The 22242-nt window shown below is 40.2% G+C and overlaps 4 protein-coding genes across 4 annotated transcripts in view; 2 read left to right on the forward strand and 2 right to left on the reverse strand.

Annotated features, from left to right (window-relative positions):
- Positions 1-1761: 1761 nt before the first annotated feature.
- LOC108897586 (homeodomain-interacting protein kinase 1) lies at positions 1762-3548 on the reverse strand. Its single transcript, XM_018697290.2, has 6 exons — positions 3384-3548; positions 2834-3024; positions 2514-2705; positions 2160-2341; positions 1882-2004; positions 1762-1765 (listed from the first exon to the last, which is right to left on the reverse strand). Exons 1-6 carry the CDS (start codon positions 3472-3474, stop codon positions 1762-1764), a joined length of 783 nt encoding a protein of 260 aa, XP_018552806.1. The 5' UTR covers positions 3475-3548.
- A 1161-nt stretch (positions 3549-4709) lies between these two features.
- Positions 4710-13456, forward strand: ssbp1 (single-stranded DNA binding protein 1). Its single transcript, XM_018697292.2, has 7 exons — positions 4710-4804; positions 8916-8988; positions 9234-9291; positions 9397-9537; positions 10447-10534; positions 11716-11804; positions 11890-13456. The coding sequence occupies exons 2-7, from the start codon at positions 8965-8967 to the stop codon at positions 11931-11933; spliced, it is 444 nt and encodes a 147-aa protein (XP_018552808.1). The 5' UTR covers positions 4710-4804; positions 8916-8964; the 3' UTR covers positions 11934-13456.
- On the reverse strand, positions 5993-8762 carry LOC108897585 (tripartite motif-containing protein 16). The gene has a single exon (XM_018697288.2). The coding sequence runs from the start codon at positions 8241-8243 to the stop codon at positions 6549-6551; it is 1695 nt and encodes a 564-aa protein (XP_018552804.1). The 5' UTR covers positions 8244-8762; the 3' UTR covers positions 5993-6548.
- Positions 13457-14573: 1117 nt separating the features above from the next.
- The window catches only part of creb3l2 (cAMP responsive element binding protein 3-like 2), a 107102-nt gene continuing 99433 nt past the window's right edge, over positions 14574-22242 (forward strand). The window contains exon 1 of the mRNA XM_051077804.1: positions 14574-15155. Coding sequence (XP_050933761.1) covers positions 15057-15155 — 99 coding nt within the window. The 5' untranslated portion in view covers positions 14574-15056. The remainder of the gene's footprint in view (positions 15156-22242) is intronic.

Consider the following 22242-nt stretch of genomic DNA (forward strand, 5'->3'; position numbering starts at 1 on the left):
CATTTTTGCATTTTGCTAATTTCAGATTTGTGTGTAGACTTTTGAAAAAAAAAAAAAAACTGCAAATCAATGCCAAATTAATATGGAACCATATGAGCATTTGTCCTTTTTTATTATGTGTTGGTTAAACAAAACATACATTGAAAATGTTACCTTGCACATTTTATTGACCAGTCAATTATTTTGGACAATTGGTAATACATTCGAGGAATGACAGGACAATCAATTCAAGTCAAATCTAATTTAATCATACATCCAAGTCATAACAGAATTTTTTTCAGGGCACTTTTATCATAGATTGTAGAGACCCAACAGTCCACCATGAGCAAGCACTTGGCAACAGTGGCAAGGAAAAACTTCCTTTTAACGGGAAGAAACCTTGGGCAGACCCTGGCTCTAGGTGGGCGGCCATCTGCCTTGACCGGTTGGGGGGGGGGGGGGGGGGGGGGGAAGAGGGAGGGAGGGGTGAGAGGGTGGGGATGGGCTGGGGATGGCATGGGGATGGATGGGGATGGGAGCAGGGGGTAGGGGGTAGGAGATGGGGTGGGGGGGGGGTAGGAAAGAGAAAGAGGGAGGGAGGGGTGAGAGGGTGGGGATGGGCTGGGGATGGATGGGGATGGGAGCAGGGGGTGGGGGTAGGAGATGGGGTGGGAGGGGTGGTGGTTACTCACGTGTCCTCTTTCCAAACAAGGCCCTGATTGTCCTGCCAAAGAACTTGCGGATTCTCTTCATGCGGCTCATCTTGACTCTGGCAGGTGGAACCTCATCAGGTGACACGTCCGTTGGTTGATGTCTCTGCTGGACATGCTGCACCTTGGCTAACAGCTGACCCAATGGCATCCATCGCTGCAGCAGGCTCTGCTCCATCAGGTGTGTCGAATACTATCTTTATAGAGAGAAGGCTGCTGCAGGACTGAGGACTGTCTGAGCCTGAGTCATCGTTTGATGGTAGTTTGACTGAAGGCTTCTGCAGTTCCTCCATCTCACTGCTGTCCGAATAGTAATCCGGCACGATCATCATTTTTTCTGCAGAGTCGTCGGCACTGAATAACACAAGACAATAAATTAATGGATCACTCAGTCAGTAAACAAATTGGTCCATTAATCCAATCATGTATTGATCAAACCCTACTGAAACCAAAAGACAGTCACTTACTATGAGCCTGGTGTCGAAGTTCTTTCCACAGGTGGTCCATCTCGACAAAGGGGTGTTTCAGAGCCTTCCCGGGAGTAATCCTGTTGTTGTGGTCAGTAACGGAAGGCAGGCATTTCAGAAGGCTGACAAATGCATCTTTGGTCCTCTAGTTCAGCCTTCTCCATCTGTGGGCGGTGCTGGATTTAAAACAAAGCAGATGAAAGTTCAGTTTAACTGCTTTCTGTCTCTCACCAACAGAGCAAATTGGTATTAATTTGTTCTTTAGTTATGAAGTGGACCACTCACTATTATAAGGTCATCCAGGCATCTTAAGGGACTTTGCCATCTTTCAGGTTTAATGCCAGTTTCAAGTTGGTATTCCAATGGGGTCTATGGGAACAAAACACCTTTGTCAGATACTTCTTTCTCAATGTGTTAAACATTTAAAAAGGGTTGATGTCTGATTGGGAGATTTTTTAAAAAGTTAACAGCTCAACGAGGTTAAAATACCTTCATCCACCATCTTGGCTCGTCCCAGTAGTCATTCTCCTTGAAGAAAATCTGGGTGTAGTGCCCATCATTAAGGAGGTGGTCAGCGGGCTGGCCGAGCATTTCCATGATGCCTTTCATCTAGAGAGAGAATATAAAGAATGATATCATCCCACATCAAGTCCCTTGTTGGGTTTTGACATGTGCCTGGGGTAGAATGTCTTTGTATTTAAATTTAAATACACTGGTTCACTTACTGACTGGTACTCGCAAGTCTGCGAAACAGGTCTTGGCCACGGTACAAAAACCCAAGAAGACAGCCAAGACCCCACATGTCGATGGCCTCTGTGATGGGGAGACCCAGGATGACTTCTGGTGCCCTGTGTGTAGCACACAAGAGTTACAAGAGCTATTGAGTACATTGTCAAATTCAGCATGCACACTTGGAGACCGACACAACCATTGCTGGATCATCTACAGCATGAACACACAAATGCACACACGTTACAAATCATGCTTTGCAGATTGAACTTACCTGTAGCCCACAGGCTGAATGGTCATCCCCTGCATCTTTTCTGTGGTCTTGAAAGACACACCAAAATCTATTAACTTCACTCTGAAGGGCGTACTAGAGTGATTGACGAGCATCACGTTGTCTGGTTTTAGGTCTGAGTGGACGACACCAATGCCCTTCAGAGCGTCAAAGGCCGTCAGCAACTGTAGAGACAACACAATGAAGACGGTTAAAAAAAAAACATTTACCAGAGTGCAGGCTTAAACAGACTAGAAGAAATACAGTTATGTTACTTCAGTATCTAACTTCTTTCTCAGCTGGCTGAGTATTGGCCATTAATTGTTGATGGACTGACTGAAGCCAAATAGTCTTTACCTGGTGTGCTACTGGCCGTATCTCATTTAGTGAGAGTGGTCTCCCCTCTCGTTCGACGAAGAAGTCGAAAAGACTCCTGTCTAGCTTTTCAAATACTAGACAGGTTTGTCCTTTGTGGTCGAACCTCTCAAAGAACTGAACCACGCTGTTCTTCACTGGGTCCAGGATGCTCACGACATCGAGCATTTTGATCTGTGAGGAAAATAGGAAAAATGACATAGGAACCTGAAGTGAGATAACATGGTATCAGCAGTTCATTTAATAAACAAAACGTAAGCAAGAAAATGTGGAAAAAAATCAAAGCAGATTAAATGTTCTACCTCTCTGTCAGCAGTGTCCTCAGTTTTAAGGATCTTGAGGGCCACTTCCTGTGATGTGTTTAGATTCACAGCCTTTGTAACTTTGCCGAATGAGCCCTCTCCGATTATATCTCGAATGAGATAGCGAGTTGTCCTGCTGCGCAGTATGTCGCTCTTGAGCACCTCATAACTCACTCCTTTGGTCTTGTCATCTGAGAGAGGCAGAACATGTGAAAGTTATGACATGGAGTCAGCAGGCGTCATTCAGTCAACACAACATGCACAAATGTAGCTGAAGAATTGATTGTACTAATGTAAATAAACATTTGATTCTGATTCTGCAACCACATGACGAAGAATTATATGTCAGATAGAACAACAATAAGGAAAATATGTGATCAAATGCTACACTGGTCTTCAGTGTACAGATCATTTACTTAAGTAAAAGACGCAAAACCAGAGTTTAAAAATACTTAATAACATGTAAAAGTCTTGCATTGAAAATGTTTTCTAGTAGGTATGTATTGTCAGAAAAATGTACAAAAGTTGAAACGTTTTTCAAGCTCCTTACCTTCCAAGCAGCTTGAAGCTTTACTTGATGGCAGCACACTTGATGGCTTTTTGCCGCCAAAATTAGTTTTCCAAACGTTCCACTCCTTCATTTTAAATACATCAACTAACTGTGGTCTATAAGACGTGTTTCAGTTAACTAGGTGAACTAACCAAATGACCTGATACTATCATCTGATACTATTATAACAGAGCATTAGTTCTATTCCAAAAACAGTTCTGTTCCACACACAGTGTCATCACAAAGGCTGTTGTAGTCTAACCACAGTTCTATTCTAAAGACTGTTGGAGGATTCTATTAATTTTTTTATCTGAGAAATGAGGGACGATCACATGATTTACTGACAGTTTGATAATTTGTGATTTATGCAGTTGACCTTTTTCTATGTAATGTGTATACATAGTATACACATTTTACATAATCATACATACACACACAAAAAACAAAATACACACACACAGATACAGTGCCCATTGTCAGACAATCTGTCTCCTCAGTAAATGGGTGACACTGTAATTGCGCCCCCTTAAAGTAAAAGAACCGTTTTATTTTTTCTCTTTTTTTAAACATTTGTTTCACACTTAAATAGTCAGTCAATATTTAATTATATAATATGTGGCTATTATTTGCCTGTCTTCCTAGACTTTGGCCCTTTGACATTATACTTGCCTTATTTTGAAATGTACTTTACTGATATATATTTTCTTCAAATACAAATGATACATTAGCAGCCAAGGAATATGATCTCTTTATCATGCGTTATTAACTCACACAAATATTGTCTGCATTTCTACAGTAATTTGTTACAGTGTATGGTGCAATACACACACTTGCACATCAGTACATATGTAAATAGCAGCTTTTCTTGTGCTCCAGGCAAAGTGCAATTCTTTATATCTCATAGAAAGATGTCATGCTGTGGTAAAACGGTCAACTTTTCAACGTTTCTGTCACAAGGTATAACCCACCCAAATTTAGGAGTTGTAGTAGTTTTAAAAAACAATACTTTTCTAAATTATCTTAGCATACTAAGCAATATCTTCCCATCCACCCTATTGTAGCTATTACTGTATAAACAGAATCAGATAATGATGTAGAAATATACAGCATGACCACTTGGTGGTGGATTGTGGAAGCAAATGCAACTGTATTTTAACACCTCAGCAACAAGCAGCTTTTTACCAATAAAATATGTCAGTAAATTTAAAGTAAACATCCTTATGTGAGGATTTTTTTATTCTGTGATTTATTTTACTCTTCACAAAAACAAGCACATTTTTTAAATGGTAACAAACTTATGAGAGTTTTTTTTTTTTTAGAAGCGGAACTTTAACGAGTTCCGATGGAGCGTCGGATTCTTTCAGCAGCCGGACCGGAAACAGCGTGAGGTTACCGACGTCTCTCCTGAAGCGTTGCACCTGGTAAGTTTTTAATAAGCTTCTTTTCCTTTTTTAAAAAATAAACTCCGACACCGTTTCCCACCAACACGCTGCCGCCTCTCTACCGTCCAGAGGCTACAACTTGTGAACCAGACCGCGTTCAGAAAAACGTTAATTTTGAGGAGTTACTTCTGGTCCACATCTGATGGCGGGAGTCTCCAGAAGCCTCGTTGCTAATGTGAGACCACCAGTGCTTTGACTTTGAGTCCATGTCTTCATGTCTGATTCTTCAGCTCGTCTGACTGCAGACCCAGAAACCTGACTACACCTCCCTAACACAAACCTCATCCCACCAAACTCCATTCAAAAATCTGTTAATTTTGCTGCTGCTTCGTCCATGGTGTCAAACATCAAACCACCTTTAAACACTTAAAGCTAGTTAAAAAAAACAACAACAAAAAACCAAACACTTTCTGCCATTTTAGTGGAGCACAGATGTAGGCTTAAATTTCAAGCCGATGTCAGATTAGGAATTTTGGGCCACTACAAAAACTAAAATGATATGTAAATGTTGTTAGGAGGCTCTTTCAGTTGGTTTGGGTATTTATCCAAGTAACCCAATAATACCATCAAACTGAACTTTACTAGCTGGAAACACAAACTGAGTACACTATTAGGAAATGTGTAATACAGTTCTGCAGTTCCTTATCAGCATAAGATGTTGATCTAAACCACGTGTATGACCCAAGTTGAGGGGCTTTAACCTCCACTACATCCCTGGTCTTCAGTGTGAAGGCGCCCTCTTGTGTTGTGCATCAGTTTTCAGTTATTCGCCTGCTGCGATGTTCACTGTAGGAAGACGTAAAAACTTCACTCAGCCATTGGCAGCTTCAAACAGCATCAGTAAAGAGAGATTTAAATATATGTAACATCACGCTGTGTCAGTTCACAGTGTTCACAGCCTGTAACACTGATGCTGCATTCAGGTCACATGGGGAAAACAGAAGTGAAGAATTTCAGGTTGTAAACATAACTTGGAAATGTGAGATTTGAGGCTTGCCTCTGATTCTGATTGACTGACATGGAAATTCTTGAAATAAGATATGAATACTGATGTATTCATTTCATAATTTCTCAAGTTTATAACTGAACCTGATAAAGGCTGCACATTTTCCATTTTGCTAACAGCTTTGAATGTGATCCTGGAATGAAGTAAGAAAATATTTGATGTATTCTTCAGGAAAAACAACTTTAATCACCTTCAGCTTGTTCATACATTTAATCAGTAAAGTCAGATATGGAAAAGTAAATAATGAACAATTTCCTTACTGATTATTATCATGATAATTTCAGTTTTATAATACCTCATAGTGCCTTATTTGTAAGTCAATTTGAACAATAACATTTGTAAATATAATTACAGATTTCATTACAAATGTACAAAGTGATTAGAACAAAATATCAGTGATAAAGAAAGGTCTGGTGATTTTTCTGTTAAGGCCCGTTCAGCGAAACAGAAACATCAACACACAAATACATCAGTACAGATACCCAACAAACATTTAGAGAACAGAGAAGTTTATATTTTCATCTGGACAAATGTCAGTTTAGGTAAAGAACAGTCATCATGAGCAGTGATATCCTCCACAGCTCCAGCTCCACCTAAAGAAACTCAAACATCAACAGAACAATAAATGAGAAGCTGATAAAGAGCTGACGATCATTGTTTGATTTACAGTGAGCTTTTAACACCAACAGCCTGTTAAAATACTCCTGTCTATTTGAGCTAACAGAACTCTGCAGTGACTCCATACAAAGAGTAAAGTCCAAGTCCAGCATAGAGAGGCTGAGTGAAAGTGGTCTGGACTCTGTGGAGGAGAGTCATGGTTTGAGAGACGCTGTAGAAGGACAGAGTACCTGCACTGTGATCCAGGTACACTCCTACTCTGGAGGACGGAGGACCTGAGAGTGGAGTTTGGATCTTGTTGAACAAAAATTCTGAACTTTTTTTGTCAAAACTTAAAACCCAAGATTTGTCATTGTGTCCAAATGTACATTCATTGAAGGCTGTTGTTCTGCTGATATTCTTGTACGCAACTGCCACATGAACTCGTCCTCCTCCTCCTCCTCCTCCTTCTCCTCCTCCTCTCCACTTCACCTCCCAGTAACAACGTCCAGTCAGACTCTCTCTACTCAGGACCTGAGGCCAAAATGTAAATCTGTCAGGGTGGCTGGAATAAGACTGATGTTGACGTGCTAATGTTGCTTTTCTGTTTCCCTCCGATATTAACACAAGTATACCTGCTGTGTTTGGATCCAGTGTGATTTTCTGTGAATATTTTAAGAATCCACCTCTGGTCTTTGGCTCTGGTTGTGACAGTAAAACATCCACTTCAGTCACTGCCAGTGAGATGTTTGTCCATTTCTCTCTCAGAAGTTCCTGTAGTTTATCTCTGAGCTCAGACACAGCTGCTGTCACATCCTCAAAGTACCTCCGAGGATGGATATTCACACTGGACGAGTGTGTAGATTGACTGAGTGCTGACAGTGAGGGGTAGCTGTGTAGAAACTCGTTGTGATCCTCAGTGTGCGAGAGCTTCTCCAGCTCAGCGTCTTTCCTCTTCAGCTCAGCGATGTCCTGCTGCAGCTTCTCCTGAACTTCTTCAACTCGACTCACTTCAGTTTTCTGCTGGGACCTGATCTGCTGCTTCACATCAGACCTTCTTTTCTCCATGAGTTGGATCAGCTCAGTGAAGATGTTCTCACTGTCCTCCACTGCTTTATCAGCAGAGCGATTGATCGCCTCCACCTCCTGCTGAAGCTCCTTCACATCTTTCTCTTTGTCCTGGACGCTCTGCTGGATTTTTTGTCGACTCAGCTCAAGCTGTCTCTGCTTCTCGGTCCTTTCAGCTGCAGCTGAGACTGTGTCGTGTCCTTTATGTTCGTCCACAGAGCAGAGGTAACAGATACACTGCTGATCAGTGCGGCAGAACATCTTCATCACCTCATCATGACGAGAGCAGATGTTCTCCTGGAGCTTCTTGGAGGGGTCCACCAGCTTGTGTTTCTTTAATGGAGCTGAATCGTAGTGAGGCTGCAGGTGTTTCTCACAGTAAGAGGCCAGACACACCAAACAAGACTTGAAGGCTCTCAGTTTTCTCCCAGTGCAGACATCACAGGCCACATCCTCAGGTCCAGCACAGCAATGATCAGCAGGAGCAGCTTGGAGTCCAGTCCTCTTCAGCTGATCCACTAAGTCAGCTAACATGGTGCTTTTCACCAGAACAGGCCTCGGTGCGAAGGTCTGCCTACACTGAGGGCAGCTGTGGATTTCCCTCTGATCCTCTTCATCCCAGAAGCTTTTAATACAGTTCATGCAGTAGCTGTGTCCACAGGGAATAGTCACCGGATCCTTCAGTAGATCCAAACAGATAGAACAAGACAAGGTTTCCCCGTCCAGCTGAACTCCTTTCTGTGCCATTTTCACCTCTCAGTGTGGATGACTGACTGAGTTTCACTTTATCAGAACAGAAACTTTGAGCTCTGATCTAACCAACATGTGTTTCCTCAGTGAACGGGGCCCGTCAGCTCCTGTACTTCACCACATGTTGTTTCCTCTCATCTTCCCACTGTAAATCTGAAGGGGAGGGAACAAGGAAATATAAAGACAGAGTGGAGCTTGATGTGTTTGAGAGCAGGAAGAAGAGGGAGGGTTATCAGGCTCTGACTCATTCCAGGAAGAGGAGTGGTTTGATCCTGTGTGTTTAATCCTTTTTTTTTTTATTTCTCATTTAAAGATACAGAGCACCTCAGCTGGTATGTGACAAACTCTTGGGATACCTCAGATTTCAGAATCAGCTCTTATTTTCATTATTGATTAATCAGCTGATTATTTTCTCTATTTAATCAACGATTTTTCTATCAATTCTATCTATTGTCTGAGCAGCAGTGTTTATTGTGATCTGTTAGGACAAAGAGACGCAGCAAATCTTCCCATGTGAGAAGCTGGAGCATGCAAAATGACTGAAATGATGACTAAAATAGTTGAGTTCAGCTCGAGCTCCTCTCTTGTATAAATGAGAATATTAGAAACACAGTCAGTCTGCTTCTAGTTCTTTACACCGAAGCTAAAATACCTTTTTCCTTTGTTCAGATCAGTGTCCAAGTCCAAGTCCTCAGCTGCTGTTTGTCTTCACAAGAAGATGTTGAGAAGTGCCTCAGCTCAGGTGAGGAGGAAGTGATTAGTACTGGACCATATTCATCACACTGGATGCATTTTATTTTCAGTGACGTTCACTTGTGTGAGGACAGTGCTGAGCACTATGTTTTGGTATCTCAGGCTGGCAGGAAAGATCTTTAGGCATAAATTAAATGTGCAAAAAACATTTACAAGGACTAGTGTGTTGGATTCAGTGGGCTCTATAGTCAGAAGATTAATATAATGTTCATATTATTCATATTTATTCTCCAGATCATCAGACAGGTGGTGAGATACAGGAGCACAGACACCAGCCTCATCCTGGAGAGATGTAAGTAAAGTTATTAAATTCACTCGTTCAATCTTCAAATTACATTTCCTATCTATTTAAACAGGTGTAACCTGGTCGAAAATGATGTCTGTGTCTTTCTTCTAGCAATAAACCGGGTGCAGCTGTTGGGTCGGGTTGGCCAGGATCCCGTGATGAGACAAGTGGAGGGTCGTAACCCCGTCACCATCTTCTCATTAGCGACAAATGAGATGTGGCGTTCTGGAGATGGAGAGATGACATCAACAGGTACGATAGAGGACACAGGATGGTAGAAAAATAGAATAATAGTCTTTTAGGCAACAAAGTTTTAGTCATATACCACATTTTATCACAGGTAAACTTGGTGTGGTTTACATGAAGGAGCTTGTCCAACCAAAAACAGTAAAGAACCCACAGACACAGACAGAACCAGACATTTATTATACATACAATAGCTAATCATGAGGCTGAATGGGACTCAAGGTGCCCTGACATTCCTCTTTTGACACTTTTCGTTTTCTCTTGTCATATTAGACGTTACTGAAGGACAGAAGCTGAATAAATCAGCTGAGTGTTTACAGCTCAGGGTTGGACACTAGCTCACATTTTTCTTCTGATATATACTTTGACATTTCAGTGTCAACGTTTCCTGCAGGAATGGTGTTAGCAATGGTGCTAGTGGCTAAATAACACACGTTATGTTGCGCTTAGTGTCTCTTTATTGACAAGATAATTAAACCATTAAAAACTCTCCACTTATCTGTGGAGTTCATATGTACAGTGTAATCTACTCTAAGTTATAATTAATATTGCAGGTGTTGTTTTCTGCCACTAGAGGTCATTGTTACATTTTGAATTGTGTGTCAATGAACATGAACAGACAACAGTTATTACCATTGCTGTATTTCAAGAAAGCTGCTCTTCTGTCACATTACTAGGTTGCATTTTAAGATCCAATAAGCTCTCAGTTCCCAGTTTGTTAGGTACACATGCTTAAACGAATACAGCAGTGCTGTGATTCTTTCTACCCTCAGTTTCGACACGTTTCAAATGTTTATGTTTACTGTGATATCTGTTGTTGCTTCAAGGAGTTCCTTGTGTGCTGTATTAATGTCCTGTGGGCGGTGAAAGTTCATTATGTGATTGACAGACAGATGTACTGTTTCCTGACTCCAGGTGACATCAGTCAGAAGACGACGTGGCATCGCGTGTCTGTGTTCAAACCCGGTCTGAGAGACGTGGCCTACCAGTATGTCAAGAAGGGGTACGAACCATTTGTTTTCCTTTAGAGAGCAGGCAGAGATTAGATTAATTACAGAACGAGTACTTTTATCACACTATATTAGATATAAAATGCAAATAAACAATATGAAATGATTATATATGAGGTATAAATGGTTGTGAGGGGGATGGAGGTGACATGCAAAAAATGTCCCCAGCCAGATTAGAACTGGGAACGTTGTGGTTGTGTGTTTTGGTTCTCAGACCATGATCCTCCTGAAAGCATATGCAAAATGTATATTTTTAGCATCATAAAGCCCTGCAGGCTTGAGAACTGGGTGTACAGGTTTAGTTTCATAAAGAACCAGGACTCTGAACATATTTCAGTTCCACTGGTGAAAAACAAATGATCAAAACATTAACTCAGACTTCTCAAACCGTCGACTACAGCTCAGTCATCTTCTCCACTGTTTATTTAAATGGTTAGTTTGTTTCAGCACTGCAACTGACGAGATCCTCCTGACCACAGCTGCTGTTTTTTGTTAGTGAGGAAACTTCAGACTTAGATTACAAAACCTTCCTGCAGCAGGTGGCAGGGGTTGAGTGATATGATGACATGCACAAGTGAGAGATTTTCTACATTCTCTTTATACTGGACTGTCTGTCCCTTTAATGTCTCTGCTTTCATTAGGCACAAATCAACAAGCAGGACGGCTTTACTGGATTGTGTAGTTTATTTCAATGGGATGATATACCTTTTATGAAGGTTTTATCTGCCCACCTCTAGCTGACAGATTTAACATCTGTAGGAGGAAGAGCTAAATGTCACAAAGCTTTTTATGTTCCAATGATTTTTTGGACTTTTTGTTCTAGTAGAGAGAGATGACAGGAAATGAGGGAGAGAAAGATGGGGGGGGGTGTTGGGGATGGGATGTTGTGGTTCACAGTCAGTGCCTGCAAGGTCATCACACAGGAAGATTTTTACAGCTTTTTACAAACCTGCAGGGATAATTATTTATACCAATCATACAGAGAGAGTATTAAGGGGTAAAATCTTATGTGTAACTCTCAGTCAACTGAATCTAAAAATCAGCTAGTTCTCAAAATGATAAAAACGCAAGAGCTGAATTTATTTTTCAAGCAGTTTTCAACTAGCACTTTTTATTGCAACTTTAAAACCATAAGATTTCAGCTGTGACTGATCTGGATTCTCGTCTCATTCAGGTCCAGGATTCTAGTAGAGGGGAAGCTGGACTACGGGGAGTACGTGGACAAGAACCAAGTCAGACGTCAGGCCACCACCATCATCGCAGGTCAGATTAAACATTGGCATAAACACAAATGATCTCTGTCAACATGACTTCTAAAAAACACCTTTCTCCCTCCTGTTTTCTCCAGATAACATCATCTTCCTAAGCGACAACATCCGAGACAGAACCTGAACAACTTTCCTCTATCAACACAACAACTTCTTTTTGTATCTTCTCGTTTGTATAAAATAAGACTTGGACCCAAAAACATAAAGGAACTGTTTGACCCACCAAAAAGGGGACAGAATAAGCTGTGACACTTTGATCATGTTTGAATGTGGCGCCACCTGCTGGTGGAAAGAGAAGCCTTCGATGCATAAAGAGTAGCAGAAAAAGTCCACTCTTGTAGTGTGCACGTATACACTTACTGATTATGATCTTTTATTGTGCTACATGTACATAACTGTTAAAATATACACTTTACGTCCTATTTACGCGTTCTTAAGTTTTATGTGTGAGATTAATGTTTGGAAATGCTTCTCATGAATCATAATTCTGGGTTTGATGACTCTTTACAAAGTTTTGAAAAGTTGTAGCTCTTCCTCATGTTGAAGATCATACGAAGCCATTATGGTTTTTCTTTGTTGCAACAGTTAAGACGACTTCTCTTTAATCTCAGAAATTGTTTCTTGGAGAGGAAGACTGTGAATCGGGGGTCTCAAAATACTCAATCTGACACAGGAAACACTTCCTCGAGACTGCAGAATTACCTCTTTATTTCACATCATCATCTCCCAGTAAAAATAATGTCTCATGTATTAAGTGCTGAAAAAAATTCTACTTGTTACGCTCCATTGCCCATGACAAACTCACAGGATTATCTGCATAATGCGCAAAGAAGTTGATGTTTTGGAGATGCACGACATGTTAAACGTGTCAGCTATGTCTGCTGAACATGAGAGAAAAGTTAACCATTGGACAGTTGCTCATTACTGCATTTAGTTCAACTGCTTCCCGTCTGTCGTCGTTAAATGATACAGTATAAACCCAGTGAGTATGTGACCCCTGCTGTTAATGAAACACACCAGATTGACCTCAAGTGTTGTTCTCCACTCACAGTTTGCATGTTTTACCTCACCACACAGCCGACTTCACAAGTGGACAAATCACTTGTGAAAGATAAGGTAACCCTCTTTGTCATGTGACAAGAAGTTTTACCCTTTCGACCTCACTGTACCCACCAAACCTCTCCTTTAAAGAAGTCTACATTCTGGATTTTAGTCTTTCATGTGCGAACAGTGTCACGTCCTGCTTTGACTTGATGACAAATGTAAGCTGTCTTTCTGTCATGTCTCTTCATGCAAATCTCTCCTGATTAAACGCTGTTCAGCGCTGATCACTGAAACATGTGAAGATATATTTAAAACTTTTGTGGAAGCGCCTTCAATTGAATTTTCAGTTTTCTCTTGCTTTGGGTTTTTCCTGCTTATATACCTGAATTGTGCATAGTTAACACTGCACATTATTGTACTGACATGACAGTTTGATTAGTTTTATCTGTTCCCTTTATTTTTATTTTCTGCCATGTCACTCTTTTGTCAGTTGTTATCACACTTATCTGTTTTTCATTTCCTTCCTGCACAGCGACTGGTTACTTTCACTGTCAGTTCATTTCTCTGTAATGGTGTAATGCTACAATAGACATTTTTCAAGTATTTTTGTCTTCACATTATTTTGCTCCCTTACTCCAGTCAGAACATGTGTCAATAACTGTTGAGACAACACTCAAGAAAGTGGAGAAAAACGATGTTAAACATTAAAAACAACCTTAGAAACGTAGAGATAAATCACAGATGGAAGTATTTGCATAAAAACTCATAAAAACATGTATTTTAACGGAGATGTAAACACATTTCAAAATTCATTTTTAAATGCTTGCACTGCTCGGCTTTGATTGGCTGTTTCTGTGACAACGAGGGTGAGCCTTTACGCGAAGGTATTCTTGGCCTAAAATGATTGGTCGCAGGAATTTTAAATCTCTTTCTTGATTGGCTGCATCACTTGTCAGTTGAAGGCTCTGGAGGGCAGGGCTGCACGGTGGAACTGGCTTTAAAAAGAGAGAGATCTGATTGGTCGACCGGAGTTGTGTGGGCGGGGCTGTGAGTTGTAGGGAAACCTGTGGATTCGGTTTTGAGAAGCGTCAAAGAGACAGACCGGAAATACAGATTTAAAAATAAAAGCTTAAAAAACATGTATATAAATGCAATACAACAGACTTTTATGCATATGCGTAAAATTTTCTCGTAAGTAATTTGTATTTTCCTAAAAGGACACTTTGTAAGTAATAACTGTGACTAGATAGTGTATAGGTTTGTCTGAAGGAGGATTGTCTTATCTTATAAAAATAAAGTTCCACACAATAAAAGTTAACTCAAATTAAAATACATGGGTTAAATGTACTTACCGTTTCGGTGGAATTCTTTACACTTCACCAAACCTTTTTGAATCTGTATTTTCACACAAAAGAAAATCTATAATAAGTAACCAATTAATTTCTGATTGATTATAAGAGAATTCTTATATCAGATTTGAAAGTTCATTCGGAGTAGTAGTAGTAGTAGTAGTTGTAGATGTAGTAGTGATAGCGGTTGTATTTAGTCTATGTTGAACCAACCTGAACTAAGGAATGAGAGGTTTATTTTGAAATATGATACCGGAAACTGTAGTTTATCATTGTAGGTATTTGAACTAGTGTCACAAACAGCTGGAAAATATGAATCACTTTACATTTTTAACCTTACATTTAATTTCCAGTGTGTTAGACTGAAGTTATAGCTTGTTAACAGTTGTTATGAGTGTTACCGCCGGTTAATTCTTGATTTTCTATATTTTTCTCGTCTTTCTGTGTCTTCGTAGCTCCGCCCATACATTCCTCTGTGTCTGGGCCGCGAAGAGGAGGAGGAGGAGGAGGAGGAAAGAAAAGGAAAGAGAGGCTGCGGAAAGCTGCCTGTGGACCCTGAACCAGAGAGGAGATGATAAACAACAACATCAACAACAATAAGTCTCAGTCTGACTCTGACTGCTGCAGCTCTCTGACACACTGATTCTCAACCAGCTGGACGTGTTTCTGTTTATTTTTTGATTTCTTTTCCTTCACTCAAACAAGTTGTTGGGAACTTTTTTTGGCCGGATCTTGGAGTTTAGTTTCCAGTCTGACCTGCGCTGCAACAAAACCGCGCTGACTCTCCTGTCGCTGCTGCCGGAGGAGAAAAAACAACATCCACAAGGCCGGAGAGAGTCTGTGTGGAGGGAAGCATGGAAATCCTGGACAGTAGTGAACCGTTCCTACACTGGGACAGGAACCTCAGCGAGCTGTCTGAGGCCGGGGAGATCGACTCTGTGCTGTACACCAATGTAAGTTATCGACCACTGATGGATGGATGGATTGATGGATGGATGGATTGTGAAGGGGTGTGGGTGAGGAACCTGTGTGATGATTGATCAGGGCCTGGTGATTGGCTTTGTAGCGTCTCAGTGGGAAATCATCACCTTTATCTCACTTTAATGAGGATTTAATAGACACGAGGGGGGAGGGTAATGCTAGTGTGTGTGTGTGTGTGTGTGTGTGTGTGTGTGTGTGTGTGTGTGTGTGTGTGTGGTGCCCTGCTCTCCATTCACAACTTGAGCCTTGGGGTCCAGGATGCAAGTTAAGACTATTTCTCAGCAAGGTAATTGTCGTTTTCCCCCTTTTTTGTTTCATTTAAACACATTTTAGTAAAATGGTGACAAAGTCTCAACAATGACAGCTTCTTATTTAAAGAATAACTAGGTTTAAGGGACACAGAGGGGGAGGACCCCACCTGAACCCAATTTAGTCTAGGGCTGCAATTAATGTCAATAAAATGTTGCAAGATAGGAAAAAAAAAAAACATTACAAGTTCCCAGAATCAGTAGTGGAGTCTTCAAATACCTTATTTGTATAACCAACATCCTTAAATCAAAATTATACTTAAATTCATTTTCAAAGTTTTCAAAAACCAAGGTGATGTCAAATGACTTGATATATGTTAAATGTTCCTGATACAGATCAGAAGTTTTAAACATTTAATAATGACCAAAGTGCACATATTGAAAATCTATTTGAGATGGCAACCACCGGATTTCCTTCAAAATAAAACACCCAAGATTCATTTAAGGGGGGTTGTGTGCAGATGAGTGCCTCCTGTTGAATGAATTTCCAGTTGACTAAACACTTCCCTGTACAAGTTATACCCCACATTTCATCTCAATCAAAACTGGGACTATTTAGCGTGAAAGCCTTTTAGATTTGTACTATTATTCCAAACATTAGTTTGTTGAATATCTTTGTACAAAGTCATATTCTCCTCACATATAAACCATATATAATCAATAGTTTCCTCACATTTTGTGCAGGAGAATTTAAATGCATGCATGCATCTAAAACATCATTTAAAATTCTGATTATTTCACTGAATTCAGTAAGATTTTTCTAGAAATCTCTTTTTATTTCGTTTACTTCTCCAGCTTCTCCAGATCTCTGTATTTGCACACACTGGGAGCTAATTAAAGCTTTACTGGTCACAGTGGTTGAGCTGTGTAGTTCACATCACAGAAAGACCAGGGGGATGTTTCTTTGAAGAAAAGTTGACTGATTGCAGAAGAAGACTTCATCACCCCAAGTTTTATAAATCCAGCAGTCACATGAAGATTATAGTGTGTAGCGTTTCTGTTTGGTTTAAGAAGTCTGACAGGTGTTTATTCGTGAAGTTACCTTGAGTGAGTGCGATTCCTCAGTCATAAATTACTTTATCACCTCTATTATATCCAGATTAGGTTCACAGTGCAGTTATGCAATGCTATACTGTAGGACTGCAACCAAAGATTATTTTGATTATCTGCTAACATGGAGTCTGTCCATTCACTGGTGAATACACTGAGCATTTATAGTAATATAACTTTATTTACATAATTGCAGAGACAAGCTGAGAAAACCAGTTGCTGATGTTACTGTTTAACACAGTATCTCATTTATATTTGTAAATCATAAAAACTTTATTAAAAATAATATTTGCAGTGATTTTCAGGTGTTTTATGTCTTATATTTTTCAGCTTTATATAAAGGGAAACAATAGAGTTTTCAATCTTCTTTCAATCAAACTGTTCTTTAGCCATATTTTGCCAATTATGCTATCACTATTGTGAGCATTAACAGCTGGACGCTACAGTGACTCACTTGCTAGCTGGTTTGCATGCTAACTTCAGTAGAAGAAGTGATAGAAGTACAATCAAATCAAGATTGAAGGGATGACGTTTGATGCTGAACTTGCAACATTTCTTGTAGAGGTAATTAAACAACTGTTAATGCTAACATTGGCTATGTAGTAATAGCAAAAAAACGTACATATAGTGCCTTTAAAAAGCTGAAAATAATCACATAAGTCAAAGACAAAAATGTTATATAATTCTTGTAAATGCTAAATGTCACTGTTTAACCTGATAACCAGTAGTAGTAGAGATAGATACAGTAGAATATAGTAGAAATAGATTTAAAACACACATGGTATCATCTCAGTGAAACAAACCCTGTGTTTTGATGGCCATTTGCCTTCAGTTATGTAACTTGAAGTGTGCGTTGCAGCCATATGTCTCTCTTGGTAACACTGTGGGCCAAGAGGAGAGTGTGTGTGAGTCAGTGAAGCCGTGTGTGAGTCTGATTTTGTGCACACGTGTGTGTCTGTGTGAAGAGACGATGGGAGGAGAGGTTGGGTTTACAGGGGAAAAATCCAGCTGGCTTGCAGGATGGCAATCAGACACCACAGAGGCCTGAGACTGAGACAACACACACACATGCACACACAGTCACACACACTTTGGCATTTACCTCTTCTAGGAAAACCTACAGACAGGTAAAGGCTTGTGCAGTTAAAGCTGTGAATGTAGGTCTTTTAAATAAGTCCTGAGGCTACAGTTCCTGTCAAATACCAGTCAACCATATCAGACCAGCTGCTTTGTTCCTCAGTTGTCTGTTAAAAGATTTACTGGAGGATTGGGTTGATCAGAAAATCATCCACAGGGCTCCAGAGGACCATTGGCTAAATGGCTAAAAACCAAAATACATTTCTGAATAAATAGGAAACGATTGCAAGTCCATGCAAGAGCTGCTGAATCATGTGTCTGTTGAAATTCACTTCACAGAGGAACTAGAAGTTTTCAGTGCACTGCTATAACAAAATGAGGGAGCGTCTGCAAATTGTTGTTGATGAATTTGAAGGCGATTAGTTTTGATTCTGTTTTTGGGTTCATACTAAAATGTCAGGGGAAAAATGAGTGTGAAATAGTTTCTTAAAGTACTGAAACTTTATCACAGTATTTGCTTAAGTTAGCATTTAGCCCCTTTCCACCATTGTGAACCTATAGGTGCTAGTTTTTGGGGCTGATGCAAGTGCTGGTTCAGGGGTTGGTTCAACTACATCTCCTAAGAACTGGTTAGCTTTTGCAGGGGCTAGAGAGCCCGGTGGACAACAACAACAACGACAAACTACATCGTCCGAAGCTCTAATTTTAGTGTTTTCTTTGGATCAGGCAGACTAGACATTGCACTCTGATTTAAAAAAAATGGCAGTGACACATACAGTTTTAGTTGGTCTTGTTGGTCACAAAGTGTTGGTGCTGCTCTTGAAACAGTTGGTTCTTTAGCTATTGAAACGTGAAAAACTTGCTCATGATTAGGCACCGACTCCAAACTGGCCCTTGAACTGTATTGGTGGAAAAAGCCTTGCACCCTGAAGTGAAATTAGTGCATTATCCTCCTATCTTTGGATTTAACTCTGGCATTGCAAAGCTGCTTCACTTTTAAAGGGTTAACCTGGATTCAGAGCAGTGGAAAAACTGAGTTGTCTTTCCTACAGGATCCCGACTTGGACAAAAGAGTTTACAATAAAGTAACATAATAAAAAGCCACTTACTCTAACATTTGGAAAATATTTCTATTGATTTTGCAGGTTCTGTTCCTCTGTTGGGATTTAACCACACTTACTTGCAGGTATCACTGTGTAATTTCCTTTCATATTAATGACTCAATTCACTGTTCTGATGAAGTGAATGTGCTCGGATAGGTAAACCTAGACTTAACAGATCCAGGTGACAACCAGCTCTGTGACACTGGTTATCCAGGACGAGAGCAAGACTAGACTTGCTTCATGACACAGGGCTCAGTCAGGGACATGCACACAGATAACTTTGGTTTTTACATTTTCATTTTGTGAAAAGTATATTTATTTCATGGTATAGGAGGCTACGACGTGTACATTTACCAGCCAAGGAAGGTCTAATTTCAGATCATTTGAAACTCATATCAAAACAACACATAAAGGCCAGGTTGTGTTAGAAAGCAGCACTAAGATGCTCTTGTTAGCATGGTGAATATTCTATATATAGTAAAGCATGAATAGTATGTATGTGTGTGAGCGGGGGGGGTGCATGAATGTGAAAGCCAACAAGACTGCAGTGTTTGAATCTCAGGCCGCTCGAGAAACAGACTGTTGGGTCTTTGTTCCTCCTCTCAGGCCGTGGGTCGGGTCTCACTCTCACTTTCACTCTCTCCGGGGGTTTGTTGACCTGGGATTCCTCACAACAATGTAGAACCTTCTCAGGCCAGTAAGCATGTGTGCTATCCTCAGCCTCGATGCCTGCTTCACCCTCAGAGGTCGCTCCCATCTCTGTTTCTGATTGTGTTGTGTAAAAGCTTTTATCCCGATCAAGTTCCTCAGGTTTTTAAATTGCATCAGTGTGGAGGTGGAGACGCATCGTCCTTCTTTCATCTCCGCTCACCTGTGACTGAAACAATCCTTTGTGACGTTGTAATGAAGTAATAAGAGATATTTTGGTTTCGTCTGTATGACGTGAAGGAAAACATACTCGAGAGATAAGGTGAAATCAACCAGTTAATCAAACCAAATCAAAATGTTTGTAGGTTTCTCACTGTTTAACATCTTTAAGTCACCATTTTTATAATCTCTGTAGGAGGTTGTAAATGGTTGGAGATGTAAGTGTCAGTGTTTATTTTAGATTGAAATTCCTGCATATTCGTGTTCAGACTCTAAAAGATCTTGTCAGTCAAGTTTTTAAGGGATGGGTGAACTGTTTTCTCTTGCTCTCTCTCTCTCAGTGATTTAACCCCGCTGTGTTCAATCTTTTTTGGATTTGTATGCCTTTATTACAGAATGTTTAGGACAGAGGCGACAGGAAATGAGGGTAGGGGGAAAGAACTGAAATCAAACTGGATATGTTGTAATTACATGGTCAGCATCTCAAACCACCTTCTTACCAAGGCTACAACCGGTAACTTAATGTTGTTTGTTGACAGTTTTCATACAAAAAAATAGATTTCCTGTCTCTTAAAGCTCAAACTTTAAAAATCACTGGTGTTTAAGGATTTCTAACTAGTATGATATCGGTCTGTTATTTAGTAGATATATCATCTGTCAAATCTGGATTTAAGTGCAAAGGGAAACTTTTTTGTTTTTGAAAACTGTTTCGGGGCTCAGTTTATTAAATTTTGACACTAGTGACTTTTGTGTGTAGATTGTGGTTATTAGCTTCCCAGCCAATACCTCAACCTGGAGGTCGGGATCCACACAGTGGTCACTGGATGAATGAAAGGTTGCAAGAGTCAGTGTTAGAGTCAGAGTCCAGGAAACAGACAGAGACAGACAGAGACTGGCCTTAAACTTAAATACCATCTTGTGCACTTGCTCATACTCGAGTGTTTCCCAAAAAAGAAAGAAAAAATTGGCGTGTTGCTCAGCACATGTTGTACTCCACTGCAGAAGAGGAGTATATTTGCTCTGCAAACGCTTCAGGGCTTGTTCCAACTATGTGTGCGCTTATATAACACACAGCATACCTGCAGATAAAGACGCACCTCTGTCTATAAATCTAACACCAGCTCTAATCCAGTGGTTTTATTAATATACGTGATGATCTCGGACAGCTCAGCTCAGCACACACTCAGGGTGGAGGTGTTTTATTCACACACACATTCAGGGTGTAAGCAGCTTGGCCCATGTGCTCACAGTGCAGAGCCTGTTCTCCATCAGGGCTGGGCATCCTGCTCGCCGGTGGCCTCACTCTATCTGTCTCTGTCTGAATGCTTCATGTGTCTGCTGTAACATGAGCGTCAGTGTGTAGGGAGAGACGGCCATTCACACACACACACACACACACACACACACTCGTAGCAGTCTTTTTTTTTTATCAAGAAGCAGATAAATGACGACATCATTTCACAACTGGTCACATTTTACTGCCAATCAAAGGTCAGAGTGTCTCCACTGTTTGTATATACTGTTACACATGTTCCAGTTTTACATATTACAACCCGACCAGCCTCTATCTGTGAGTGTTCGGCTAACAAAGCGTACCTGTGCATGATAATGAAAGACACAGTGTTATTACTGCAGGTGTGGTGCCGGATCTCCAGGTTGGTCTGAAGAGTTGATTGTTAGGTACAGACAGCAGCAAAATCAGAAATATACTGATTCACAAACTGTGTTGAAGTTTTTGCTGCTTGTAGGGAGCAGATATTCAGACAAAACTTGTTTCGTAAGTTTTCTCAGGTGAATTCTCAGTTAAATTTTGAGTCAAGACATGCAAAAGAAATACAACACGATTAAGAGAAGTTTGCTTTTGTCATGGCAGCAGATGTAGAGTACAGGTCACATTGCTGCTGCTCAATTTAACGTTATTTTTGGAACTTTTTGGGGCTCTGCCAGTTTCATTTTCAACATCTAGTACAAATTTTTAGCCAGATAACCTGATTGATTTCACTTCATTTTTCAATCTTTCAACCTTGATTCTTTACACTGACACATTAAAGTGTAATGTGTCTGATATGCAGCTAGTTTGATTAGACGAGCTAACCACTGACTTAGACCCTGTTTACAGCTGGCATTGATATACAGTCTCTATCTGAATATTCTCTCTGGATAAAGAAAAATGTTAAAAATGTTAATCCTCCTCCTGCTGGATTAATCTGTCAATTAAATACTATAAGCAGCAGCTTTAAGTCTGCGCCTTCACAAAAAGTGAATTCAAAATTGAATGATGTCCATGCATGGCAGTGAACGCAACATCTCCCGTTGATCAGATGTCATTATCTGGAAAATGTCTTCATATACAGATCACATCTTAACATCAGGTGTAAATGAGACTTTAAGAGACAGTTATTTATGTAAAAGTTTATTTGGAAATCTTTCAGAGGCTCCTGGTATTTTTTTTAAGTTTGACCTTTCAATGCACAGTGACTTTACTTTGCTACAAGTTGAATCTGGGCCAAGAGCTGCCTAAGTCTTTAAATACACATTTATAGTAGAATTATTCATTACTACATAGGTCGTAAATGGTAAAACTTGACACAGAGTGTATTCTAATGTGACATTTACTTTGAGGTTTAAAGTTCTTGTGTGTCAGGGTCTTCATT

This window comes from Lates calcarifer, linkage group LG18, assembly GCF_001640805.2.
Source record: "Lates calcarifer isolate ASB-BC8 linkage group LG18, TLL_Latcal_v3, whole genome shotgun sequence".
NCBI lineage: Eukaryota > Metazoa > Chordata > Actinopteri > Centropomidae > Lates > Lates calcarifer.

Bases quoted from the DNA above. Each gene is read 5' to 3' on its own strand.
- LOC108897585 (XM_018697288.2), bottom strand. From the start codon at position 8,243: ATGGCACAGAAAGGAGTTCAGCTGGACGGGGAAACCTTGTCTTGTTCT.
- ssbp1 (XM_018697292.2), top strand. From the start codon at position 8,965: ATGTTGAGAAGTGCCTCAGCTCAG. The intron at 9,292-9,396 runs GTAAGTAAAGTT...TCTTTCTTCTAG, and splicing joins CAGCCTCATCCTGGAGAGAT to CAATAAACCGGGTGCAGCTG. The intron at 10,535-11,715 runs GTACGAACCATT...CGTCTCATTCAG, and splicing joins TACCAGTATGTCAAGAAGGG to GTCCAGGATTCTAGTAGAGG.
- LOC108897586 (XM_018697290.2), bottom strand. From the start codon at position 3,474: ATGAAGGAGTGGAACGTTTGGAAAACTAATTTTGGCGGCAAAAAGCCA. The intron at 2,706-2,833 runs GTAGAACATTTA...TTTTCCTCACAG, and splicing joins AGGACACTGCTGACAGAGAG to ATCAAAATGCTCGATGTCGT. The intron at 2,342-2,513 runs GTAAAGACTATT...TTGTCTCTACAG, and splicing joins TACGGCCAGTAGCACACCAG to TTGCTGACGGCCTTTGACGC.